The 26,442-nt window shown below is 59.1% G+C and overlaps 7 protein-coding genes across 7 annotated transcripts; 5 read left to right on the top strand and 2 right to left on the bottom strand.

Moving 5' to 3' along the window:
• Positions 1–1,226: 1,226 nt before the first annotated feature.
• On the bottom strand, positions 1,227–6,866 carry PSEUBRA_004547 (uncharacterized protein; the record flags this gene model as incomplete). The annotated part of the gene is made up of 1 exon (XM_059465322.1): positions 1,227–6,866. The coding sequence occupies one exon, from the start codon at positions 6,864–6,866 to the stop codon at positions 1,227–1,229; it is 5,640 nt and encodes a 1,879-aa protein (XP_059320564.1).
• A 1,846-nt stretch (positions 6,867–8,712) lies between these two features.
• On the top strand, positions 8,713–9,762 carry PSEUBRA_004548 (WD40 repeat; the record flags this gene model as incomplete). The annotated part of the gene is made up of 1 exon (XM_016438066.1): positions 8,713–9,762. One exon carries the CDS (start codon positions 8,713–8,715, stop codon positions 9,760–9,762), a length of 1,050 nt encoding a protein of 349 aa, XP_016291624.1.
• Positions 9,763–10,425: 663 nt separating this feature from the next.
• PSEUBRA_004549 (uncharacterized protein) lies at positions 10,426–11,156 on the top strand (the record flags this gene model as incomplete). Its single annotated transcript, XM_016438067.1, has 2 exons — positions 10,426–10,860; positions 10,944–11,156. 2 exons carry the CDS (start codon positions 10,426–10,428, stop codon positions 11,154–11,156), a joined length of 648 nt encoding a protein of 215 aa, XP_016291625.1.
• Positions 11,157–11,204: 48 nt separating this feature from the next.
• On the bottom strand, positions 11,205–13,952 carry PSEUBRA_004550 (Pentatricopeptide repeat; the record flags this gene model as incomplete). The annotated part of the gene is made up of 1 exon (XM_016438088.2): positions 11,205–13,952. The coding sequence occupies one exon, from the start codon at positions 13,950–13,952 to the stop codon at positions 11,205–11,207; it is 2,748 nt and encodes a 915-aa protein (XP_016291626.2).
• Positions 13,953–16,105: 2,153 nt separating this feature from the next.
• PSEUBRA_004551 (Zinc finger, GATA-type) lies at positions 16,106–20,368 on the top strand (the record flags this gene model as incomplete). Its single annotated transcript, XM_059465323.1, has 1 exon — positions 16,106–20,368. One exon carries the CDS (start codon positions 16,106–16,108, stop codon positions 20,366–20,368), a length of 4,263 nt encoding a protein of 1,420 aa, XP_059320565.1.
• Positions 20,369–20,717: 349 nt separating this feature from the next.
• PSEUBRA_004552 (Major facilitator superfamily) lies at positions 20,718–22,130 on the top strand (the record flags this gene model as incomplete). Its single annotated transcript, XM_059465324.1, has 1 exon — positions 20,718–22,130. The coding sequence occupies one exon, from the start codon at positions 20,718–20,720 to the stop codon at positions 22,128–22,130; it is 1,413 nt and encodes a 470-aa protein (XP_059321529.1).
• A 1,531-nt stretch (positions 22,131–23,661) lies between these two features.
• On the top strand, positions 23,662–26,328 carry PSEUBRA_004553 (Heparinase II/III-like protein; the record flags this gene model as incomplete). Its single annotated transcript, XM_016438061.1, has 1 exon — positions 23,662–26,328. The coding sequence occupies one exon, from the start codon at positions 23,662–23,664 to the stop codon at positions 26,326–26,328; it is 2,667 nt and encodes an 888-aa protein (XP_016291628.1).
• Between the last annotated feature and the right edge of the window lie 114 nt (positions 26,329–26,442).

A 26,442-nucleotide genomic window follows, 5' to 3' on the forward strand; every position in this document is an offset into this window, starting at 1 on the left:
ACGCAAGTGGGCTCTTTGCACGGTCGTCCGCCAGAGGTGTCCAAAGGGCTCCGTTGGCGCTGTCAAAGGCTTGAAGAGCCTGCGTGAAGTCCAGAGTGGAGCCGATGGGCAGGGTAGAAAACGCTGCAAGGTCTGTCTCCATCGAGGTCGCGGGTCGCTTGGCTGGTGTTGACTTTGGATCGCCCTGCGAAGCGCTTGCCGTACGGTCAAGGCCGTCTGGCCATGGTCCCACATCCCCTTCCATAGCGAGCAGGAAGAGGTGAAGGGTATCCGACGATGATCTGCTAGTGGAGTCCAACTGGTTGGCCGCTCAGGCCTGAAGGCACTGTCGGTGATGAGGATGCGGACCCGCTGTTTCGATCGATCGGAGCCTGAGAAGTCCGTTCCTCGCGAGGCAAAGATGTGTCAAGTTCGATCCATTTATATCATGCTCAGCCTCGCCAGCTTTGATCCGCCCACGTCGTCGAAATCGTAGAGGAGGGCGACGCGCTGTAAACAGAAAAACGCCCATCCTCTCCGTCGTTTTGAAGAGCCAAAAGCATTCTCGCTGTGTGCCAAGCTTCGAAGTTTTGCCGGCTCCTTTTCAAGAGCGATGACGCTGTGATCCGCCGTCCTATTACGCCTTCAAGTCTAGCGGCTCTGGCCGCGAAAGCCAAAGTGACGAGTTGCCAAGCGTAGTTTCTTCGAGCAATCACACGCAGAGAGAAGGCGGAAGAACAAGAGTGTCAGGGGCACGACACTAGTCGAGTGCGGGGCACGAGGCAAGGATGTGACAAGATGGTAGCCATTGGCGTCGCGTGCCATCGTGCTCATAGAGAAGGAGATTGTAGCTTCTTGTCTTCAAGAACGCCAAGTGGAAACAGACCATCCAAAGCTGCCGGCTCCGCTCCTCTCCGATCGTCACATCGTCGCACGGCGTAAAACTTGTAGTCACAGAGACACGAGCTTCTCGAAACCAAGCGATCTCGCCCGGAAAACACGGCCAGGAACGATGTTTAGCCGTTTGCTTGGCTTACAAGGTCGTCCGAGGTCCGGAACGCTCGCATGCTCTCCAGCTACTCATGGCGACCGAGCTTTCACTGCACGGACCTCGAGGAGAAAATTCAAGCAAGGCGTGGTGAGCAACCGCCTTTCGTGCTCGCATTTCGACAAAGAAGCGCATGTGAAGGTGCATTGAGTGCATATGGTTGGAAGACTTCTGTGTCCCTGAGATCTGACGCCAGCGTTCAGCTGAGCTTCAGGATGTTCTTGCGCTTCGAGGCCTTGCCCGGGCTCGCCTTGCTAGGGCTCGGGCTCTGCGCAGACGCGCCTCCCTGCGACCGACGACTACGGCGTGGCTGCGCCTTGACACTGTCTGCATCGTCGGCCTTGGCCACCTTCCCGACAGGTGTCGCTGCCTCTGTGGCGGTATCGGGCTCCTCCTGATCAACAGACTGCTTGCGCTTTCTCCCTCCTTTGCCGCTCTGTCGTCCCTTCTGCGGCTGCTTTGCCTCCGATCCAGCTTCGTCTTCGGGCTTGCTGTCGGTCTCCTGCGACGCCTGTTCCTCGTTAGCCTTGACGGAACGCGTGCTCCTCGACCCGTTCTGTGGCTTGTCTGACTCCTCTTCTCCGCCGGTCTTCGTCTCCTGCTTCTGCCCGTTTGCATCGGCCGCTTCTTGCGTCTTTCGGCCACGGCGAGGCCTTTTCGGTGGAGGAACCGCGCGCTCGAGGGCATCTTCAACCATCGCAGCTTCTTCGACGTCCTTGGGATCGTCGACAGGAGCTTCGTCAGCCGCAACGTTTCCAGGAGCGGCTGATGTACGGCCGCGAGCTTTCTTGGCTTTGGGTCCCTCCAAAGGCAGCTCAGCATCACCTGGCTCCATCCCTCGCTCGTCTTGTGCGAATTGTTTGGTCGTGGCTTGGCTCTTTCGGCCTCGGTTGCGTTTCCCCTTTGCCCTGGGCGACGAAAGCTCCTGCTCGGCCCCACTCGTGAAATCAGGACCATCTGCCTTGACGTCCTCCGTGTCTTCGTCGGCTTGGAATTGCTCCTCGAGCGATGCAATGGAAACATCGCCACGCGCCGGCGTTGCTGGGTGCCTATCCTTGAGCAGACGACGCCTCTCGTCGTCAGGAAGATAGTCGGCATTGGGGCTATTCGCGTCTGGGTGGTGAGGTGCCCGATGAGGTGACGACGTCGATGCGACGCTGCTGTTTCGTCGGTGACGCGCACTTCGCCTCATGGCTCGCGAAGGTGTCTCGGGCTCCTGGCTTTGCATATCATCGTCGAGAGTTTCGGCCTCCACTGTGGCAGCACCATCTGTCTGCGTCGGATCTGCATCGTCAGCGTCATCCTCCGTCTGGTGTGCAAGCGCCTTTTGCTTCAAAGCGTCCGTTGGAGCCTGCTCGTCAGCTACAAGATCAGGCTCCATGTCCGGATCGCGCTTTTGAATCTCATCACGAGACGAGACGAGATCTTCGTCGAGATCCCATCCAGCAAACACCATCTCGGCCGCCGAGGAGCCCGGCTCAACGCAAATGCCTTCGTTGAGAAACTGGAGACCAATGACGCGGCTGAGCATGTGGTGCACGTCCATGGGAAGGAAGTCCGGATCGACGGTGAGCCATTCTTCAGCCAAGCTTTCGTCTGTAGGACCGAGGTCTGTGGCGGCTTCGGCTTGCGCTTTTTGGTAGTCGATGGAGCAGCCTGGAACGATGAAGACCGGAGCGCCCTCTACCTTGGTCAGCTGCAATTTCCGGCAGATGCAGTGAGAGCGCGTGTTCATGGTGAACTTGGAAGCCTCTGCAGGTTTGCGCGAGCGGGTCGTCTGTCGTTGGCTCTCGGTTGGAACATCGTCTTGAGCCACGTTCTCTACGGGCGCCGCGTCGTCTGCGTTTTCGTTGCTCTCGCGAGTCTCCTCCGACCGCTTCTCGCTAATGGGAAGCAAAGATGGGATGGCACGAAGAGGCGCAGTCAGGTTGCTGGCAAACCCAGATGCGACTTCGGTGACCTGCGCAAAGAAGCTGCGCTTGGCAGTGCCGTGTAAGTGACGATTGCCTTGACGATTGGCTGAGGGCGTGAAGCTGGAGGTCGATCGGCGATCTGAGGAAGCCGGCGACGGCGGGACCCGGACTGGGGACAAATGCATAGGGTGGACGGCGGCGGGCGTCTCCTCGGCGTCCTTCCTTTCCACCTCGATTTCAGGGACGGTCGGCGCCGCAGTGGCAATGCTTGTTGGCGACTCGCCGCTGGGAACTTCGTCGCGTGCGTGATTGTCGGCAAGCTGGGAACCCTCATCCACGCTCTCCTGACCTGTCACTGTTGCAACAACCTCGTCCAGAGTAGATGGTGGCGCGCGTTCCTCTGTCTCGGTCGCTGCCTCTGTCAGCAACTCAGCATCCGCCTCGACAGGCTCTCCAGCGAGATCCTGGTCGCTCTGCACTCGCGCCTCGTCGTCTTGATCGGCGACGGGAGACTCGACTGCCGCAGGCACCGCTTGTCGCTCGATGCTGCTGTCTCGATCGGCAAGATCGCCGCTGAGAATGGCTTCCTCCTCCTGCGCCTGGACAAGGACCTCGAGCGGGATTGATACATGGACGGCTTCGGTTTCACCGCTAGCAGCTTCGTTGTCGACGGGGGGCGCGGGCCCGTTCGTGTCGTCGTCCGCGACGGTCACGCTCGTTACGATCTTGCCGGCTTCGGCCACGTCCGCCTCAGACTCCGAGTCAGCCTTCGCCGCGATGGCAGCGAGCGAGGAGGCGCTAGGAATCTGGATGATGGCCTCTTCGGGAGCTGCCTCTTCTTCGCCATTGTCTTCTATGTCCGCCTCCTGCACATCTGTGCTCTCGATGCGCATGAGGACCGGCTTTTGGGCGGGCTCTTCTAGGTCCGTGGAGGCTCTGTCCTCTTCTTGTGCTGGATGAGGGGGAGAAGCATTGGAGACCTGTTGGGTCTCGACAGCCGCGACGGCCTCGTCATTTGAGACAAAGGCACCGTCCACCTTGTCGATCGCCTGACCGTCCGGAACTTCTCCGACTTCGTCTTGGACCGGCGCGTCGAGAGACATATCCGGCTGTTCTCGTTCTTCGCTGATCATATCCGTCGGTTGATCGCCGTCCCTTGCCGGCTGAGAGATCTCCTCTCCGTCACCAGCGGCGACCGAGGCATCATGTTGGGCGACCTCGACAGGCTGGAAGGCAATTACCGGCGCGATCGATTCAGCCTCTCCCGGTGCATCGACGTCCCTCTCCTGATCCGCGTCGACACTCGCCGTCGCCGTATCCTCGCCGTCCTTCTGGCCTTCGTCGAGAGGCTCGCGAAGCTCTGATGCTGCGTCCTGGCGAGTAAAGGCGTCAAAAATGTCGGCCTCTGTCTGGCTGTCCGAGTTGCCCTGCACTTCGACCTGAATTGCGCTCTCAGCATCGTCGGCGGTGGAGGTCGTACCTGCGATTGCCTCGACGTCAAGGTCGGCAAGCAACTGCGGATCAATGGGACCCTCATCGTGTCTCGGGAGGTCGTTCGCCGCTGCTGGGTCCTCGATCTTGGCCTCAGCGTTTGTAGCTTGAATATCGGCCAAGATGTGGGCGGCGGAAACAAAGCCGGGCATGGTCTGTGAGCCTTGAATCGAGCGGTAGGCAGCGTCCGCGGATGCTAGCCGGTCAAGACTCTCAGCATCGGTTGGTTCGTCGTCATCGCCCTGGTCAGCCTCGATGTCAGACCAGCGCAGATCGTCGTCCAGCTCTTCGGGCTCCACCTCGCTGTCGGGCACACCGTCGCCTTCGAGATCAGCAGGCAGCTGAGTGATGGTTCCGCTCGTAAAGCCGTTTGGCAGGCCGGAAGCAAGGGCGGAGACAGCCGCTGGCGAGATTGAATTCTGAATCAGCTCGCCGGGACGGTCCGATTTGAAGTCCGCGACGGTGTTTATGTCGACATCGGGGTGGGAGGTATCAGGCCGTTGAGCTTCCATGCCGACTGCCTGCTCCGCGCTGTTGTCTTCCGCCATGTCTTCGTCCTGATCACCCTGCTCGCGAAGGGTCTGTTGCGCCAGCGACGGGCTCTGGTAGTGCGTCGGGACAGTTATGTCACCTTGCTCGGCTTCAGCTGACCTCTGAGAGTCGTCTTCGGATTCGTCTTCCGAGTCTTGAGCGAGCTCATCTGGGTCGTCTTCTTCGGAGACTTGTTCGTCGTCTTCTTCGCTTTTGCCTTGGCTTCCGGCTGGATCGTCGTCTTCTGGCTCGTCCTCCGAGTCGGACAAGACGATGGGCTCGTCGGCATCACCAGCAGGACCTTCGGACAGCAGATCTCGAGTGCTTACGCCTCCGAAGCCGTCGTGATACTGTCGCGATGCGGAAGGGGCTGCACGGCCCCGCTCCGCGCTGTCATCCATCTCTTCGTCCTCGTCCTCGTCGTCCTCCTCTTCCTCCGAATCTTCGTCCTCGTCCTCGTCGGAGCCATCCTCTTCCGACGCATCATCCCTCTCCTCTTCTTGGCTGTGCCCGACTGCGTCCTCGTCTTCGTCATCCGATGCAGCTTCAACGTCGCTCACCTCGGCATCGTGAAGAGCTGGGGCAGGACTTTGTCGCGGGTCGAAAGACGCATGCGATTGCGCTGGAATGATTTGGAAGACTCCATCGACGATTGCGATCTGATCCATCGGATGTGGCACAGATCTTTGCTGTGAAGCCTGAACGAGCTCCTGTTGGTGGTCGCTGGTCACTCCCTGAGAGTCCAATGAAGACGGGCTGGATTCGCCGGATGCAGATGCCTCTCTGTCGGTTGGCCGCGTAGTTTGGCTCATTCCGGGAGAAGTCTCAGGGTCAAGCATCTCGATGACGGGTCGTTTGACTGGATGAGAAGGAGCCTGTGAGAGATCGAGCATGCTTGAGGTGGGTCGTGATGTGCTGGCTTGAGCTTGATCGTCGACGGCGGCCATTCTTGCGCGTTGTTGCAGAATGGACTCGATGTCGAGTGAGCCATCTGATGCTCGATTCGACTCGAAGAGAGAGGACGGACCGAGCTCAGCAGCTCCTCCTGGCAGTGCCTCGGCGCTGTCGAGCAGACTTGCCAATCCAGCCTCTGCGGTATCGTCGTCCTCTGCCTGGAATCCGCCAACATTGATCAGTTCTTGGAGCGAGCGAGCAGCGAGCATGCTGCGTTGGACTGCTGGATCTACAGCTGATTCTGATGCGGCTTCCGCTTGCAGTTCATCGCCGTCCTCGTCCCGATCCTCCTGACCGTCTTCGAGATGCTTCAAGACGCCTCGTCGTGAACGTTGCAGCTCAGCGCGGCGGCGATCAAAATCTTGCTGAGCCTGCAGTGCCCACTGTATGGCGGAAGCGTCGGGGGCGTCGGAGCGGAGAGATGCGGCTGAGCTGATGCTGGTGTCGGCAGCCGCCAGAGAAGGCTCCGAGCCACGGCTCAGCTGCACGCGCTGCTGTAATTCGCGGAACTCTTTGCTGGGTCGGGGCAGACGTACGCGATTCTGTGAGCGAACGAGTCCATGTGGTGTGTGCGGCGAGGAGGAGGATGCAACATCGGAAGGCTTGACAGAGGTGTGCGCTGGAGAGACCAGCGCATCGCCAATGCGGGAGCTCAGGTCGACGATCCAAGCGACTTCATCAAAGCGCTCATAGGCGGAAGGAGAGCCGTGGGACAGCCGAGGTGCTCTGGAGCCAGATGCGCTGACGTCCATCCTGGTACTGTGAGCGGGGAGCATGGAAGCCGCCGCACTGTTGCGGGATGTGCTGTGCAGGGCGGAGGAAGGTCTCGAAGGTCGCGTGGGTGTGGATAGTGTTCGGTCGTGGTGATCGTTGGCGGCTGAGGCAGGTAGGTAGATTGGGCGCTGTTGGGCGTTTGGTGATTGACCATACGGTCCATGGGACGGAGCCATGACTGCAGCACTCCGGGTAGTGTGTTGGTGAGACTGGTTCTGGCGATGCTACTTGTAGTCCTAGGAGCAGGGCTGCCGGATGAGCTTGTCTTGGAAACTTAACTTGATGAGGACATGTCGAGCTGAGCGAGAATGGTGGCTCTGAGAAAGGACCCACATATATTCTCCTGATCAGAAGGCAGCCGTGTGACGGATGGTTGAAGTCGTGTGATGGGGAGAGAGAGAGAGAGAGAAAGAGAGAGAGAGAGGTGATGGTCTCGAGCTTCTTTGGATTCCAGCTTTGAGAATTTCACGCACCGACTGCAAGTGGGAGAGGTGGGCTGCGCACCAGCCAGACGTGACTATGACTGTGGAGGGTGGGCCGCGCTACAAGATGTTAGACCATCAGATGGATCGGAAGATTCGACAAGGTGGGGTCACCCGGATGCGAGCCGCCAGGATGACCATCGCAGCCGTCACAGCATCCCGCTCGGCCCCCTTTCTTTCTCACGCCAAGCACGGTCTCGCGCCGTCACACGCGCTGTCACAGAGTCCCACGAGATGATCAAAAAGAAGGACAATTGCCAATGGTACACGAATCTGTAGTCGCTTTTGCCTCTGACGGTAAACCCTATTCGCTCAGCCGACGTCTTGAGGAGAGGCGAGTCCCAGGAGAAGGTGTGGGGCAGCGCAGCAAGGATGGCTGATGTCAAATGCAAACGCCGAAACCCCAGGGCTGGCTGTCTGGGCTGACCGCAGATCATCTGGCCCTCTCTCTGGCCTCTGGCTTGGGTGTAGACGGGGGCTGGGGCCCGGCTGGCTAGCTCACGCTGAGACGGTCGTCGCAAGCGCCTGGCTGCCCTGCGTCTTGCTTTGGAAACAGAATTTCGATTTTCTAAAGTCTAAAAAAGGCTGTGTGGTCGAGTCTCATCCAACTCGTTTGGCAGGCTGAGAGTGGATGCGCAGCGCAGCGCAGCCAAGCCAAACTTGTGACAAGCGCCGCGACATGAGTCGAGTCGAGTCGAGACGAACCCTTTTTTGCTCTTTTGCGCCAAATTTGAGTTGCGTGCTGCCCAGTGCTTGCCTATTCTAAAGAGAAATTCGACGCTGGGGCCCTCGCGAGTGTTTCCTTTGCGTCTTGACTGCTGCTGACTGGTTGACAGGGCTGAGCGTTGGCGTTGAACGTGGCGGCGCTTGAACCAGGCCTTGGTTAAAGCGTGTTCTGCTGCCTCTCTGCCTGTTTAACCTGATCTTCGCTCAATTTATTATTCAAAGCTGTCTGACCCCTTTCTCATCTCGGCCTCGCTTTGACCGCGTCTGGCAAGCACATGCTGCTCAGCTTCCGTCTCTCTCTGCCATTGCGCTTTTCCATTCATTCGACACACATCAAGCTCTGATCCATCCTAGTCGACACCTCACTCCCTTTCATCCTCCTCCTCTCACCTTCGTCTTGGTCAGATCTGACATCCTACCATCCATCCACCCACTTTCTCGTCCCTCGACAACATCACGGGCGGTCCGCGTCCCTCCTCCATCCGCCCATCATCGTAGTCTGGCCAATCGGACCCTCATCTCTCATCGATCCGCGGAATCCCAAAGAGGCTGCTAGCACCCTCAGCATCCTTTCCGACCTCATCGAACCCCCTTGTCACGACTTCGTCTTCCCAGCTAGACACCACGCTTAGCTACTGCCTGCCTTCCTTGGGAGTCTCGATCTAGCGTCCGCACCCATCCCACTAGCATCAAACTGTCACGGGCACCTCATTGGCTCACTATTGATCGATCCACTCTTCAAGTTTAGAACAGCCTTGCACCTCAGCCTCCAACCCTAGCCTTCCGGTTCCATCCTCCGAATACCAACCTCACCATGTCGGCACCAGGAGCTGACTTGCAAGAGCGCATCGCCGCCGCTCGTCGCGAGGCCGATGGCCTCAAGGAGAAGATCCGCGCCAAGAAGGATCAGATGGCCGACACCAGCCTTCGCGCCATGGCTAACGATATCGAGCCTCTGCCAAGGATCGTCATGAAGCCACGACGGACGCTCAAGGGCCACCTCGCCAAAATTTACGCCATGCACTGGGGCAACGACAAGCGTCACCTCGTCTCGGCTTCTCAGGACGGAAAGCTCATCGTCTGGGACGCCTACACTACCAACAAGGTTCACGCCATCCCGCTCCGTTCGTCCTGGGTCATGACCTGCGCGTACGCTCCTTCGGGCAATTCGGTCGCCTGCGGTGGTCTTGACAACATCTGCAGTATCTATTCGCTTCGTGGCCGTGACCCCAACAACATCAAGGTCGGCAGGGAGCTCTCGGCGCATACCGGATACCTCAGTTGCTGTCGTTTCCTCAATGACCAGCAGATCCTCACTTCGTCCGGAGACATGAGCTGTATCCTCTGGGACATTGACTCGGGTACACGCATCACCGAGTTCAACGACCACACTGGTGATGTCATGAGCATCTCGCTCAGCTCCAGCCCCAACGTCTTTGTCTCGGGTGCTTGCGATGCCGTTGCCAAGGTCTGGGATATCCGAAGTGGCAAGGCAGTGCAGACCTTTGCCGGCCACGAGAGCGACATCAACGCCGTCCAGTTCTTCCCCAACGGTGATGCCTTCGCCACTGGCTCCGACGACGCTTCGTGCCGTCTCTTTGACCTTCGAGCCGACCGTGAGCTCAACACCTACACCCACGACAACATCCTCTGCGGCATCACCTCGGTCGGCTTCTCCGTATCAGGCCGTATCCTCTTTGCCGGCTACGATGACTACACGTGCAACGTCTGGGACACGCTCAAGGGCGAGCGCGTGGGTGTGCTCGCTGCGCACGAGAACCGTGTGTCGTGTCTGGGTGTCAGCGCCGATGGTATGGCGCTGTGCACGGGCAGTTGGGACTCGCGCCTTCTCATCTGGGCTTGAGCGATGGCGCGAATGGCAGCGGCTGCTGTCCCCGCGTCGAATCCCTCTATCGTCCACACTGAGACGAGGTCTGGCCTATACCCTCCGCATCTGCACAATCCGTGACCTCCGGGCCTGTCCACTTCAGCCTAGCCAGGAATCAACGCGCAACGACGTGGACCAGCCAACGATCTCTCGTCTCTCCCACCCTATCCCTTTCAAAAGCTACATCCGCCGTCACCCATCTCTCCATTGCATTTTTCCCCTCCTGCCCAGCATTATCCTGCCACTTCACTCATGGTCTGCGTCAAAGGAGCACTTGCGTTGCTTCCATCCAGTCCACTCGAGGCCTATGGGGACCTTTCGACACGGGTTTTCCCTTCTTTCATGTCTTGTTCTGATTGTCAATACACACAGTCGTTTTGTGCTTATTCTAGCAGCTGTGTTGCGTGTCAGCGGTGCGGGCGATATGCCTGGTCTGAGATCGAAGCGTGAGTCTGACTCGATGTGATGAGGTTGGGGAAAGGGGCTCTCGACGTAGCGGGGCGGCAAAACGTATTTGCCCCGTGCGGGGGACGTGTGTTGGTGTTGCCGGCTAATTCGGCTATCATTTCTTTGCGTGAGCCCATCTTTCTTCTCAACATCACCTTCGTCTTGTCCACTCTCTTAACCTTCGTTGCGATGATGGCTTCGACGTCTCTGGCGCGCACTGTGGGGCTTGGCGCACGACGTATCGCACCGTCCAGCGTCCACTCGACAGCACGATGCTTCACCACCGCCTCCGCGCTCAAGAACGCCCAGGATGACCGACCGGCCTCTTCGCAAATCTTCACACCTTCGGACGTTCAAGCGGGCATCGCAGCCCTGAGCGCAGCCGGGTACGACGCCTCAACCGTATGGGAGCAGCGCGTAGTCTGGGGCGATCACGACCAGTTTCAGCACGTCAACAACGTCCATTTCGTCCGATGGTTCGAGAGCGCTCGCATGTTCTTCGCCTCCACCCTCGCCAAGGAGTTCCCCGAAGCGAGGAGACAGGAGATCGAGAGGGGAACCGGAAAGAGCTTCATCTTGGCTGGGATCAATGTGAGATACAGACGACCCGTTGTATATCCCGATACAGTGAGTAGACACCTTCCCGACGGTCGAAGAGAGAGACAACCCGTGCTGACCCGTTCGGTTTGTGTGCTGGCAATCGATGACAGATCTTGGTCGGTCAAGCATGCGAGCTTCCCCTCGGCAAGGACAGGTTCATGCTACGAGGCGCAGCCTACTCGTTGGCACAGAAGACCATCGTCGCTGTCTCAGCCCAGGACTGTGTGACGTACGACTACACCAAGCTCAAAAAGTGCGACATCCCAGAAGACATCAAACAGGCACTCGAGGCGAGAGGCAGTCACTTTGACAAGAAGCTGTAGTATCGGATCACAGCGAAATACAACAGTGTACAGAAATGGCGCGGGAGTCTAGACGGGTGTGTCCTCGCCAATGTGCTTGACCTGAGGATAGAGCCAGCTGAAGTCTTCGCGGATCCTCGCACGCAAAGTGTGCCAGATCGAGGTGCCTTTTGACCTCGCGGTCGATGCTGCTGTCGTTGGTCCTGTGAGCAGCGGCATCCCTGCTTGTCGTTTCCTCCGATCCCTCTCGCGAGCAGCGAACTTGAGCAGTGTGCTGAGCGTCTTTGCGTCCGGTCCCACCACCTGTCCCTGCCTATCCCTCACCGCTGCCTGACTCGACCTCATCAGCAGCTCATTCACCGTCAGCCCTCCATCCTGATCCGGGAGAGTGCCCTTCTCCATCGCCTCTCGCAACAACGTCCTCCTCATCTCGCCAAACGCCACCTCCACCGCCTCCTCCAACCTCCCACACCTCGCCAAGCACTCCAACCACGAATCCCACGCGCCCTTGCTCATCACCCCTTTCCCATCCCTTACCGCCCTCCTCGCCAGACTCAACAACCCATGCCTCCCCGCCGTATCGAACACCACACTCAGCGTCACCCCATCCACCCCCTGCCGCGTTGCAAGCAAATTATCCCAGATGGCAACCACCATCGCCGGCTCCCCCACCCAGTTGTATGCGTTCATCAGCGCGTTGATCAGCGGCAGATCGGGTTCGAGCGATGTGTCGCGCTTGAGGTGCTCGTGCGTCAGATGCACACCCAGATAGGAGGGGATGGCGAGCTTGGCGTAGTAGTCGAGGAGGAGGGTGTAGGTGCTGCACGTGGGAGGGGTGGTGGTGGAGCGCATGTCGACGAGGATGGAGAGGAGGTCTTCCGGTGGCGCAGCGGGGTAAGAGGGGAAGGAGAGGGTCGTGAAAGTGGAGAGGACAGAGTGGTAGCCGTGGAAGTCCAGACCACGGGCGCCCGTGGGTGAGGGAAAGCGCATCAGGGAGCGATAGATGGTGAATGCTTCCGGCCAGGACGTGGCGATGGTGATGAGCCGACGGATGAGGTGCGCTTTGTCCTTGGCGTGAATGGGGATCTTGGCGTCGTAAAGCCGAGAGAGCAGATCGCGTGCGCTGGAGAGGTCTTTGAGCTTGATACAGGCGTCTAGGACGGGCTGCATCGTCGTCATCTCGATCGTGGATGCTCGTGCGTCTTTGCTTCGGCGGCTCACAGAGGTCGAAGATGAGCGATGGTCCAACATGTCCCGCACGAGCTTCATAGCTGATGGCAAGGATGGCAGAAATGCGTCGCAGTAGGCCGTGAGCAGCGGCTTAACCAGCAGAGGGGTGGCGGCGACGCCGAGTGCGCGAACATGGTTGTAGAGGTTTTGCGCCTCATGGATCTGGTTTGGAGAGGGTGGAGCTCGCAGTTGCTCGAGCGTTCCCCCGTTGCCGTCATCGCTGGACAGCAGATGCGTGTCACCCTGAGCCTCTGATTTGTTCAACAGCCCGAGCATCAAGGTGCTGTACGCATTGTCGTCGACTTTGATTGTGCGTTTCGGGTCGGCTGCGGTTTGAACTCGATCAAGCAGCTCGAGCGCTTCGTCGCTGCTCTGGAGATCGTTCAGCTCGTCCACATGCAGACGCAGCAGCATGCATACGGCGCTGCTACCGAGCAGGCCCGGCTTGCACGCTTTCTTGGCGGTCTGCAGCGCATGTGCGGGACCGTTGACGATCGCTTCGCAGTGCAGCAATGCTTGCCATGCCGATGAATCCGTGCCAGCTTGACGACTGGAATCTAGCGCTTTCCGCAGATGGCTGGAAAGGGTGTCTAGCTCGTTCGTCAAATTGTTGTCCAGCTTCCTGTTTTCAGCAAGCCTACAGAGGCCTTCGACGGTTGTGGTGAGGGTATCGATACCGAGCTTCGGCTCTTCCCTTGCTAGTTCTTGTACTTGCACGATAGCCTCGGCGGGTTTCTCGGCGGCAAGATAAACTTGGACCATTGTACTGCGCAGCGATGTCTCCGGACGCACTCCGTACTCGAGCATGTCATTCCAGACCGTGACCGCCCGGTCGTATTGTTCACGCCGGGCCAGATACGAGATGATCATGCTCCAGTCGACGGAGGTGGTTTGCCATTCGGGGTGGCCTGCACGTAGTCGCTCGAAGCCCTGAACTGGGTCGTAGAGCGGGCTCTTGGCCAGGCAATAGGTTTGCAGCTGTCGATGTAGATCTGTGGGACCGACGCGAAACCCAAAAAGCTGGCTCATGTCCTGGAACATCCCGTGACATGCGTCGACGAGATGATGCTTCATGTGTCTCTCGCCCTGTGCGTGCTGGATGAGGTGTCTGATGGCGGTCTGGATATCGCCTTTGCGAGCGGGAAAGCTTATATCGGAGGCTTCAACGGTCTTGGACGAGTTGGCCTGAACGTCTTGGGCATGCTTTCGGTGTGCTTGGACGAGGAACGCGTATGCACGGAGAATTTGGTCTGGGTTACGGGCGTCAATTGCGTCGCGGAAGATCTGGAGAGCATGGCGAGATGCAGCGACGATCTCGTGGGAAGCTTTCGGTCTCCTAGACGGTGTGTCTATCGAGGCGGTCGGAGCTGGCATACGCTTATCGAAGAAGCGCGAGAAGGTGGCATCTTTCGGGCGTTGGCGGGGAGGTGTACCAGCTTCACGGTCCGCTTCGTTTGTCTCTCGGTCGTCACGTATGATGTCGGTGAAATGCTGGATTGTGCTTGAAGATGACGCACTGCGGGAGCTTATGCGAGTAGATGCCGCGGACTGGAGGCGTCGAGCCAAGTGAGAGGAAGCCCTCACCATCGTTGGCAGCGGTATAAGAGGGCCCGCCATGACAGCTGCTTATAAGCAAAGTGAAGGATCTGTCCACTGCGACACCATCTTTGGGCTCCGTTCGACCGCGGATACGCCAGCTGATCCGGTTTGACTGTGGGCGGCGAGCGAGCAATGGGAGTGGAAGTCTTGATTGGCAAGGGGAGGAGCAAGAAGAAAGCTGCATGCACGCACTCACCAAATTTCTCGAGGTGGACCCTGTAGCATCGGGGCGAGAGATTCGGCCGGATCGGCGATTCTCACAGAGTCCTCCGCCTTTTTCCGACCTCATTTTTCGAGCTGCCTTTTCTGCCCGGCTTTTCCGTGGCACGACGGAAAGGCATCGGTCCGACCGCCGTGGGCCCTTGCTTCAAGAGACAGGCTCGAGTGTGCCAGCAGAGCCATTCTGGTGGGTGTTCATCTCAAAATGCGATGATCTACAGCACTCGCTATCAGCCTCGCCAGAGGAACAGAGGTCGAAAGAGGCTTCACGACGCTGAGAAGTGTCACGCTCGAGGGACAGGGCCGATCGACGTGCAGATTTGTCGGCAGAGCCCCGCACTGACAACGCAGGACCTGCACGAGTGAAGCCCGGCAAGAGAGCGCATCACCACCCTCTGGCACTGATGATGGGAACGAGCATCAGACACCAAGAGTGGACATGCAAAGCGGGGAATCGACACAGCTTCGGCCCTTCCGGCCCAAGGATCCGCGTCGAACCCACATCGTCATAATGCTTTTGCTTTGCGGATCGTCCGAAGGCCACAGCGCCCTTCCGAAACGATTCTGGAGCTCACGTTAAGTTAAGGCAACACGACAACAGCTGCGAGCTGATTTGAATGAGTGTGCATGTCCCTCCTTTCAGCACGTCGGTACCACCGGATGGAGAAAGCCGAGGTTGTCAGGAGCAGGAGGGAGAATTGGCGCGCACGGTTGCACTTTGAGAAGAAAGGGCGTCCCCTGCAGCAGCCGATTTCCTGCATGCTCTGATGGCCGGCTCAAGGGATCACCGATAGGGACTTTTTCGAAGAGACGCGACGGTTCACCGGCAAAAGGAGGCAGAGTGAAGAGTGCTGGTAGCGAGTGTCCGCCAAGCGAGACAGATATGGCCCCAAAGGACCCTGGCCCTCCCATGAGCTGGGTCTACCACGCACCTCTCGATACTGAATGGCGGGCTTCAGTCGCTCACGGCGCTGCGCTGCGCCAACAACAGAGCTCTGCGCATTTCATGTCGCAAGAGAGTGGACGCAGACGGTCGAATTGAGCGCCATTTGTCGGAAGCGCGAGACCGAGCATCGCCAATGTTCCAGGTCGCAATCAGACGTTGACTCACTTGACCGATGCGAGCATCCTCTAGAGCATCTTCTTGGCCTCGGGTCTAGCACAGAGCGGGACAAAAGAAAGACAGCGAGCTGTAGCAGCAACAGCGCAACGTGAATGCCCTCTCGCAGAGGGTTAGCTCGCTTTTCTTCTCCTCTGATGACTGTTTTGAAGCTTTTCTTGATTTTCTTCTAAAATCCCCACGCCTTGCTCGCTGCTGGCCCGCGCTGGGCCTTATCCGATTTCATTTGTGAAGGCGTGTGCGTGTGCGTGTGTTTCTTCGTCATCTTTGCTTTTGCTCGCTCTGCTGGACATCACGCTCCGGCGCCTTGGCACTCACACTTCTGCGCTCTCCGGCTCGCAACGGACCCAAGCACGGCCTTTGGTTTCTTCGCAACCTTTGCTTCAAAGCTGTTCACCATCGTCTTCGACCAACCTCATCGACCGGCCCCGTCCATTCTGGACAGCATATTCGTCGCCTTCCTTTCACTTCATCCTTCAGCAGGCGTCGCCCTTCGGATCTTCTGCATCAACATCGTATAGCAGATGATTGGGCCGACATTGTCTTGACTTCCTTCTTTCTCGCTTCGCTTCCACTCATGCCAGGATCGTCTGCTCTCGAGATGCGCACTACTCTTCAAGAATCGTAACGAGACTCGGCTTCGCCTCAACTGCATTCGTTTCGCCCAACGAGCGCGCATAGCATGGCCACATCTTTCCTTTGACATCGGTCCTCGCCTGCTCTCTGCATGCTGCCCATCTTACAATAATCACACTTCATCGGTAGGATACAAACGGCTGAGCAACGCAAGCTCAGCACGACCATGAGCATCGGGTCAGCGGAGGCTAGCTCAGATAGCATCCAGGCTCGTCCTGGCCCTGCTGCGGCCGGACTCGACCCTTCTGCCAATCCACCGGTGCCTCGCACGCCTACACCACCACTACCTACCAAAACGACGCAGCAGAGCTCGCAGTCCTCAACACAGCAACAGCAGATTAAGCAGCATTCACCACAAGACTCACAGACGACACCGCAATCGACAGCTCCCAAAGATGCCGACTCCGCACCGAGCTCCAAGGTAGCCACTCCCGTCCTGGCAAAGCCTCCAACGATCGCAGCGCCCCCTCAACCTCCAGCACGGCCGCCGCCTCCTGCGAGTGCGGTCAGTCTTCATGCAGCCGCTGCTGCTGCTGCTGCCAACAAGCAGAAAGCAGCTCAAGCTGGCGAGTCGATAACAGCCGCCTCGTCAACTCCAGCAACTCCAGCGCAAGCCAACGTGACAGGCGCATCCACTGGCACAGCTGGCAACGATGGCTCTTCCAAAAAGCCTGCCAAGCCCAAAGCTAGCAAGGCGCCTGGCCTCACCAAGACAAAGCAGAAGCGAAAAGCGAACCAGGCTGGCCCGCAGGATGAGTTTGTCTATCGTCCAGCATCAAGCACCGCAGGCGGCACCATTGGCGCGGCACCGGACTCGACCATGCCCACCCTCCTTCCAGCAGCCGGCGGGGGTCGCAAACCGATGCCCGAGCTGGTTCTGCCTTTCCAGTTGCCCTTCGCCGATCTTCGCCCCGACATGCCCATGCTGGACAATACGAGCGTGCAGGCGGCCATGGCCATGGGAGCTTCGGAAACCTCTTCGCTCGACACGGGAAGCGACAGCGACGACTATTCGGTCATGTCGGACGACTCGGACCTCGACAGCGAAGCAGAGGAAAGCCGCAGAGAGGCTCGCAGACGCAAAAGGGAACCCGCTACCATCGAAGAGAGCCTCGTTCTGCTTCAGTCGCTGCGCCAATCGCGTCTCTCGCATCTCTCGTCGCTGCTGACCCCATTCAGCCAGCGCGTCAAATCGGGCATGATCTATCCGAATGTACTGCCTCTCAGCCTCCTCCACGGCCTCAATCCGCGAGACCCACACATTCTCATCCAGCTCGGTCGCGCCGACATCCACGTCGGGCCGCACGTCTTTCTCAAGACCAAGTTCTGGGAGGTCCGACCCGATTACGAGATGCCGCCTTCCATGAGTCCTGTCGGCGGTATCCGTGCGCCAGGCTCGTATGCAGGTCCATCGGCTTATCCGCGCATGCCAATACCGCAGTCGCTGCCAAAGCATTTGCCCCAGCCTCAGCCTCCCAAGCTGCCCTCGCCGCGTGCTGCGCCTCTTCCCAGCTTGCCACAGCCGAAGTTGCCAGCGGTGCAACTGTCTGCGGTGCGTCCAACACCAGTCACAGCGTCGACCGCCAGTCAGGCTGCTGTCAAGCCTGTTGTCCCGGCGCCGCCAACCACACTGCCGACGTTGCCCGCCATCCCGAGTCAGACTTCTGCTGCAACTAGGCCTTCAGTCACGCCGAAGCCGGCAGCCTCGCCTGCAGTGACCCCAACGATGTCAGCGTCAGCGTCCACCGCACCTGTGCCGACAGTGGCAACGACGTCGGCACCAGCTTCGTCACCCGTGGTCAAGCCAGCTCCAGTCAGCGCTGCATCCGCGCCAGCTCCGGTCTCAGCCAGCGCAGCGACCAATGTGGCCAAGCCAGCCGCTCCTGCCGTTGCTGCCACCTCCGGGAGTATCGAAGCTAAGTCAGCTACGACGAGCCAGGCATCGACCGCGGTCGCTCCGACCCCCAAGCCCATCGCCGCGCCCGTCTCCTTGCCAAGACCGCCGATGACTACTCCGTCCCTGCCAAGACCACCCAGCATCAACCAGCACAACAACGCAGCCGGTGTCAACGCTTCCACTTCGTCGACGGGAACTACAGCCGCGCCGCCCAAGCTGCCTTTGCCAGCCGCGGCATCCATAGCCAAGCCAGACAGCACGCCTGCTTCCACGGCGCCGTCGACGCCCTCGAACGCGACGCCGGCACCCACTGCAGCTCCCTCGGCGACATCTGCAGCGCCGACCGCTGCTGGCGCATCGACAGATGGGAAGCCAGCTGCCCCTGCGAATGCAGCCGCCCCACAACCGCCGGCCCGCCCGACAGGCGTCCCACCTCCGCCAGCGATCGACGCTGTGCTGGTCTCGCGCGTCAATGCCACTGCAGCGCTCAATCCGGAACTACAGGAGCTTCTCCACATCGCAGCCTCGGGCAAGGCCAATCCCAACCAGCTCAAAGCGCTTGGCGTCTGGATTCAGGCCATCACGGCTCAGCTCCGACAGGATGAGGCACGCAACGCAGCCAACGCCAACAATGCCGCCGCGTCGGGTTCTCGCAACGCAAATGCCGCGACTACCACAGCTGAAGGCAAAAAGACGAAGAAGACCAAGGTGGACGAGGCAGCCAAAGCGAGCAAGAAGCAGGCCAAGATTGAAGAGCGCGAAGCTAAGAAGAAGGCCAAGGCCGAAGCAAAGGCGAAGGCGCAGGCTGACAAGCAGCAAGCGCGCAAGTCACACACCGACAAGCAGCACAAGGTGCAGCATCAACAGCAGCATCTCCGTCAGCAGCAGCAGAATCCGAATTTGCCGCTCTTTTCGGGCAAGCTCCGTCATCCTCCTCCCGGCTGGCCCACTGACGGTCCACCCAAGCCGCCCGTCATCATTGTCGAGTTTCGGGAAAACCCGAGCATGCGCTTCATTCTTCCGCTGTGGAAGTGCCTCGTGGAACGCACCGAGGGGCTCGAGCGACCATCGCTACCCAAGATCAAGAAGGAGCGACGCAGCTTTTTCGACAACGACTCGGACGACGAGGAGAGCCAGAGGATCGAGCCGGAGCTCAAGCTGAGCTTCTTTGCTCCTTCGCTTGGCTCGGATGCTGCCGACGGCAGTGGACTTCGCGAATTGGAGGAGGAGCTGAAACGCAAAGCAGCCGAAGAGGCCAAACTCAACGCTGTGAATGCTAGCTCCACGGCTTCACCGAGCGACGGCGCTGCCCTTGGTGCGTCATCGTCGACTGCATCCCCGGAGGCCGGAACTCCCGCATCTGCCACTGGCGACAACGACAAGGCCGACACGCACGCCAAGAAGAAGAAGGCCGGATCCACCACTGGCAGCAAGAAGGGTAGCAAAGCGGTCAAGCAGGAAGTGCCGGACGCCATGTCCTTCGATCATCCGCAAAGCAAGAAGCACGAAGTCTATCCGCTCACCTGGAGCATCAAGGGCGGCGTCACCGAGAGTCTCTGGGAGGCGTTCGGTCGCGTGCCGGGCACCATGACGTGCCAGCCCGTCAAGCGCGAGCCCGAGATCGAGCTTGAGCCGGACGTGGCCGAGTTCCTGGTGCCCGAGATTCGATACCACCTGCTCGACCTGCCCATGGAGGAGATCAAAATCCAGAAGGAGACAACGGAAGCCTTTGTCGATCTGTACAGCCAAGTTCCAGATCGTCGCTTCATTCTGCCGCGCGTTGCTCCGATCCACTTGCCGCAAGGACTGGAGGATCATCTGCAGGACCGCTTTGCCGTGCGTCCTCAGTGCATCGAGGGTCGACCCATGGTGAAGCGCAAAGCGGGTGCGCGCGAAGACGACGTGAGCTTCTCGTACGAGGGTATTGGACTCGCGGTCATCGGACCCGACGGTGTCAAGACGGAGCCAGGGGCCGAGCCGGCCAAGCCACCCAAGCGCAAGCGCCACGTCGCGACGCATAACCCGGACGGCTCGATCAAGAGCTGTGGAGCGTGCGGCAAGACCAAGACGCCCATGTGGCGACGTGGACCCAAGGGCCCTTCGCAGCTGTGCAACGCGTGCGGAGCGCGATGGAAGGCGGGCCGACTGGTGGTGCCCGAGGTGGCGCCGCCGCCGATCATCGAGGCGGAAGAAGACAAGTCGAAGGAGGAGGAGGCGCGCAAGGAGGACGAGGCGCAGGCGTCGATGCACGGCAGCAACGCGTTGGTCATCCCGCAGAGCTCGGGGGACGATGATAGCTTTTCGGTCATGGCGGCGAGCGGACTGGTGGGCCCGGATCCGTTTGGCGACAGCTTTGCGCTCGCGTCGGAGGGCAAGTCGGGCATGGACTTTGGTTCGAGTCATCTGAGTAGGGGGTCGTCCAGTCCAAGCCCGTTCATTCGATCGCCGGTTCCGGAGGATCATGTGATGCCAGCATCGGTCGATCCGAGCATGCTTTCGGGATCGATGCGTGGTACTTCCGGGCGCCGGTGATTATCGCGGCCTTGTCGTATCAATCTGTCTACCAATGCAAAAATGTGATCAAGAAGCGCAAAGTGACTGTGGACGAAGGTGTGAGAGAGACACTGAGAGAAGTCGTGCCAAAACCTGCGAGTTGTGATTGCTGGGCCAAAGTCCCCGCGTTTTTCGCCGAAGACAAAGCCGGCGGTGTCACCTCCGCACAATTTGAACGCTACTCACCCCGCGCACATGAATCGAGGGAGGTCTCTGACACACTACAACACTTTCTTCAACGGCCACCTTTACACGTTCTGCGACCATGGACACACTCCAGGCATAACATTGGGATCCGTCTACCGGCCGTCCCGCCGCCGCCGCCGCCATGTCACGTACACGCCCATCGACAGATGTGGGCGTCGCACAGCAACATAGCGAGGAGAGTCCCAGCTCGGAGAAGAGCACACGATCACCACCGGACACTGCGATTGATACCATCGACAACACATCGGCAGCTTCCAATGCTACCGCTGATGTCGTCGCATCACCGCTGCTGGTACTAGATCGCGGCTTCGGAGCATGGGGCACAGCAGCCGGCTGCTTCCTGGCCCTCTTCGCCTCCCAAGGCTACATCGCCGCTTACGGCCCCTATCAAGCCTACTACGAATCGATCTTCCCCGCCGAATCGCCGGACAACATCAGCTGGATTGGAAGCATCATGCTGAGCGCTGGCTACCTCCTCTCCATCCCGGCGGCCATCCTGATCGACGTGCTTGGTCCTCAAACGACGCTCGCGGTTGGATCCTTCTTTGTCGTTTTCGGTACGATGATGTCGAGCCTTGCGCATAGCTACTACCAGGTGCTGCTATCCCATGGTATATGTACGGGGCTGGGCATCGGGATCGCATATCTGCCGACCGTATCACTGCCGAACCAGCACTTTGCGAAGTATAGAGGGGTGGTGGTGTCAGTGGCGCTGGGAGGGAGTTCGATTGGAGGGGTCGTATGGCCAGTCGTGTTCAACCGCATGGTCAATCATGATCGTGTGTCGTATGCGTGGACGCAGAGGGCGATTGGGTTGATACAGTTGGCGTGTCTGGTGCCAGCGGTGCTCTTGGTCAGGCCAAACGTGCCTCGGACCAAAAATCAAGGCATCAAGGTCGGCCCCTATCCCTTCGCGCAGGCGTTCAAGAGCATACCGGTTGCTCTGTACTGTCTCGCTTGTGCTCTCAACCTCGCCGGGATCTACATCCCGAACTTCTATGTCGCTCCGCTTGCACGTACTCTGGGAGCATCGCCTAGCGCAGCCTTCTACCTCACCTCGGTGCTGAGTGGAAGCACAGTGGTGGGGCGCTTCTTCTTCGGCTGGGCATCCGATCGTGTGGGCCACTCCAACACTCTTGTGCTAACCACGCTCATTTCTGCCGTCCTCGTCTTTGCCTGGTCGAGCATCACCTCTATGGCCGGCCTCTGTACCTGGGTGTCCTTCTACGGCCTCTTCTACGGCCCCTCGATCTCGCTCCAGACGCCGGCGCTTGTGCTCAACGTCCCAGGGGAGGGGCTGGAAAAGCTCAAGGCGCTGCCGACGTACATCGCCGTCATCTGCACGGTCGCCTCCCTCGGCGCACTCGGCGGGAATCCCATCGCAGGAAGACTCCTCGCTGATAGCACAGGGGGACAGCCGGTGAGGAGGGAAGACTATAGAAGCATGAGCTGGTTCGGCGGGAGTATCCTGATCGTCAGCGCGGCACTGTTTGCGTATGCACGACTGAGTGTCACACGGAAGCTCAAGGCGTAGATGTATCCGTGCAGTCTTTGATAGATCAAGAAGGATTGATGACCCGGCATACCATGTGTGTGTCTTCTTGCCTTCCGGTGCCAGCGGCATAGGGGAATGATTGCATTTCCGACTACTGTAATGCCCCTTGATTCGCAGAAAGTCGCAAATTCGTACGACGTACAAGCCGTTGCAGATGCCGATTCTCCGCAGTGCGGTCGCTGCCCTTCTCAGGAAGGTAAGAGATTCTCTGCTGGATGATCTTTGCCATCTCAGCTGGCGACGCGGCACGACTACCGCAGCATGACGTGGGTCAGCGGCCGCATGTCTGATTGTCCGTGCGACTCTGTTTGCAAAATTCAGTGTCACACGGGCGGTCAAGGTGCACCCTTGAGACCCTGATCAAGAAGAATCGATTTTCTTGAAAGCGAGCATGAGACGGTGGAAGTCCGTGGATTGCGCGTCTAAAAAGGCCAGAGTTGCCGTTGTTCTTGGCTACGACCTTTGAGCATGCCCCGCCCTGGTGATGGTTAGACAGCACCAAGGAGCAGCTCGGCGGCTAGTGTCATCGGTGCAGCATCCTATCCTAAACGCACGGCAATCACACGTGTGTTTTGGACCCACTTGATGAGGATCGACGGCAAGCATGCTTCCATTTTGGAAGATCATACAAGCCGTTCGTTCTGCCGGCGCGCCGGGGTCGGCTGCTGGCTGCCAAGATTTGCAGCTTTGCTTGCCGTCTGCACGAAGCCATCGGACTCGCGTAATTTTCACAATTTCTCTTGGAACCCCTCCTGTGCTGGCGCTGGCGCTGTGTTGTTCTTGTCATCATCTGCAGGGCCGCGAGCTAAAAAATCACCTCCGCCCCGAAGGCCGAAGCAGCTGATTCTATCCAACCGCCACGCCGAGGGAGGTCTGGTAGGATGCATGCTGGCTCTGCTTCTCTGCCGGTCTTGCATTGGCTTGAGAATGGCTTGAAGAAGGCTGATCATGGCCTTGTGTCCCAGCGGGGCATGCAGGTCAACCTTGATGATCTGCGCTCGGCACAAGGTCATCTCGAGTCGCAGTTCGACCTTGCACAGCATCGCGCTCGGCTCCAAATTTTTCCAAGTTATTAATTTTCTTAAGATTTGGGCAGGCCGAGGCGCATGTGAGGAGTGTGTGCTGCCCCCTTTTTTGCCCTCGGGGACTGTGCTGCGGAAGGCTGCTGTCAGAGGTGCGTTGGGTGATGGCTTGCTTGCTTGCTTGGCTTGGTTTGCTCTGCTTCCTGCGTGTGGCTCTGGCTCACTCATCTGTCGACCCTGCTTGGCGCAGCTATCCTCGACTGTCCTCCGTCTTGCCGTTCTCGCCATCATCACCACCATCACCATCACCATCCCTTCATCAACCTCACCCCTAGCAACCTTGTTCGCTCGTTCATTCCTTGTGTCATAAGGTAGACTCGTACAGCGCAAACATCGCTTTCTTCATTCCACTTGCTCACCCTCAAGCTCGTTCTTGCCTCCTTTTCTACTTCAGGAATCGAACGTCGTAAGAGGAAGCTCCGCCCATCATGTCGTACGCACGCCCACAGGACACGTACATGCACTCCAACGCATCGCAGTACGATGATCAATACCAACAGCCTTACCAGCAGCAGGGCTACGGCGGCCAGTCGGGCGCTGGCTACCGTGACTACCCTGACCACAACTCCGGCTACCAGCACTCCTACAAGGAGTCCTCCGAGGGCCTCTACAACAGCCAGGCCGCTGGTGCTTACGGCGCTGGTGCTGGTGCCGGTGCTGGTGCCGGTGGTGCATACATGACAAGGCAAAATGCTGCTCAGAAAAACGCCGCTACCTACTCGTACGCCAAGCCCAAGCGCAAGATCTCCAAATGGATCTTGATCGGTGTCCCCCTCTTGATCCTACTCATCGCAGGTGGTGTTCTTGGTGGCATCTTTGGCTCTCGCGCATCCAAGAACAACAACAATTCGTCCGGTGGCAGCAGCGGTGGCAGCGGCGGTACCGGCAGCGGTTCCACGCCCAACGTTCAGGGCGCTGCCCTCACCGCCGCCCAGCAGGCCGCCAAGAACGGTGGCAACAACATGCTCTTCTACCAGGGCACCACTCCTTACGGCAACCCCTCCTTCGTCTCGGACAACGTCGACACTTCGGCTCCCGCTTACAACGGTGTCTCGCACAACCAGTCCTGCTCCGACTCGTTCTCCGGCGGCAGTCTCACCAACCTGCGTGACCACCCTCGTATCATGTCCACCCAGGCTCAGTGGGACTGTCTTCCGAACAAGATTGCCAACGATGCCTACCTCACCGTCTGGAACGCTACTATCTTCAACAACGCCACCAATTGGGCCAACCAGCCTCTGGTCGCTTACGTTGCTGACGGTGGTTTCTCCGGTTCCGGTATCCTCGATGTCAGCCGAGACATTCAGCAGCGTGTCAAGGCGTGGGCTTATGCTTACAAGCTCTCCAACAACACCATGTTCAAGACCCGTCTCTACCGCGAGCTCAACAACGCGGCTGGCAACGGTCCCAACAACTTTGGCCAGAACGGAACTCGCTGGAACGCTGCCCACTTCCTCGATGTGGCCGAGATGACCTCGGCTTTCGCCATGGCCTACGACTGGCTCTACGACGACTGGAACACCACCGAGAGGACCACGATTCGCAACGCCATTCTCCAATACGGTCTCTACCCCGGCCTCGACCAGTACGCCACCGGCAACGGATGGTGGAAGGAGACCGCCAACGGAGACGGCAACTGGAACTGCGTCTGCAACGGCGGTATGCTCACCGGTGCGCTCGCCATCCGTGGTGACGGCAGTGCTAACGACACCCAGACGGCCGACAGCATCATCAACTCGGCACTCACCAACATGAAGGCCAACTGCATGACCGGTGTCTACAATGACGGCACCTGGACCGAGACCCCCAACTACTGGTACTTCGGCACCAACGCTCAGGGTCGCGCGCTTGCCGCCCTCATCTCGGCTACCGGTACCGACCAGGGTCTCATGGCCGAGAACGCCAACTGGGACAAGACTTCGTACTTCCACATGTACGTCTCGGGTCCCGGTGGTCTCTTTGCCTACGGTGACAACGGTCCCAACAAGTTCGCCACCACCTCGAACCAGCTCATGCTCTACTCGAAGCTTTCGGGCGATCCTATCCCCGCGCTTTACCAGCGTGACCGAGCCGACGCCTCGTTCGACCCGCTCAGCATGTTCTGGTACGAGCCTACTGCCAAGGGTGCCTACTGGAACGGCCTTCCTCTCGACCGCTACTTTGACGACGTCCGTGGCTCGTGGGCCAGCATGCGCAGCTCGTGGACCGATCCCAGCGCTGTCTTTGTCGGTATCAAGGCTTCCAACCTCACGGGCCACCAGACGCACGGTGATTTGGATGCTGGTGACTTTGTCATCGATGCGCTAGGAACCCGCTGGGCCGGCGAGTACGGTAACGGCAACTACCTCTCCGAGGGCTACTTCTCCAACGAGACCCAGGGCTCGGACCGATGGACTTACTACCGCAAGGCCACCGACGGTCAGAACACGCTCACCATCAACAACGAGAACCAGAATGTGCTTTGCCAGCCCACCAACTCGTTCGCCTCGACCAACGTTGCACAGACCGGCGACCTCACCTTCAAGCCCGCCACCACCGATGCTGCCCAGTTCATCACGGACATGAGCGGCTGCTACAACCAGGCTTCGGGCACCGTGCAGCGCGGTATCCGCATGCTCAACGGCCGACGACAGGTGCTCGTGCAGGACGAGATCGGCCAATCGAGCTCCATCACCGACGTCAAGTGGCGTGTTCAGACCAACGGCACCGTTTCGATCTCGTCGGACGGCAAGACCGCCACGCTGACTCAGAGTCAGCTCACGGACCCCAACGCTGCCATCAACTACAAGGTGGGTCTCGGTGGCACCAAGACGATGAAGGTGACCATCTTGAGCCCTTCCAACGCCGTCTTCACTTCGGATGGCCCTCCCGCTCAGCGCATCTTCGGCACCGCTACCGTGTCGCCACCCGGCGAGGACTCGGATCAGGTCAACGTTGGCGTCACGGCACTCCAGATCGACCTCGGCGGAACCCAGTCTGGTTCGCAGACTGTCCAGGTCTGGTGGCAGCCTCAGTGGGACTCGCTCTCGACGGCTGACACGACCACGCCCAAGTCGGTTCCTCTCAGCCAGTGGTCGCTCACCTCGCACAACTAGACTGGCTTGCCGAAGACTTCCTTGCTCCTTTGTGCTTCCTTCTCCTCTTGCGTCCTTCCTTTTGGCCTTGGCTTACTAGATAGCAGGGCCTCGGCACGTCCCGTAAACTGAACA

This window comes from Kalmanozyma brasiliensis (genome assembly GCF_000497045.1).
Source record: "Kalmanozyma brasiliensis GHG001 unplaced genomic scaffold PSEUBRA_SCAF3, whole genome shotgun sequence".
NCBI classification, from domain to species: Eukaryota; Fungi; Basidiomycota; class Ustilaginomycetes; order Ustilaginales; genus Kalmanozyma; species Kalmanozyma brasiliensis.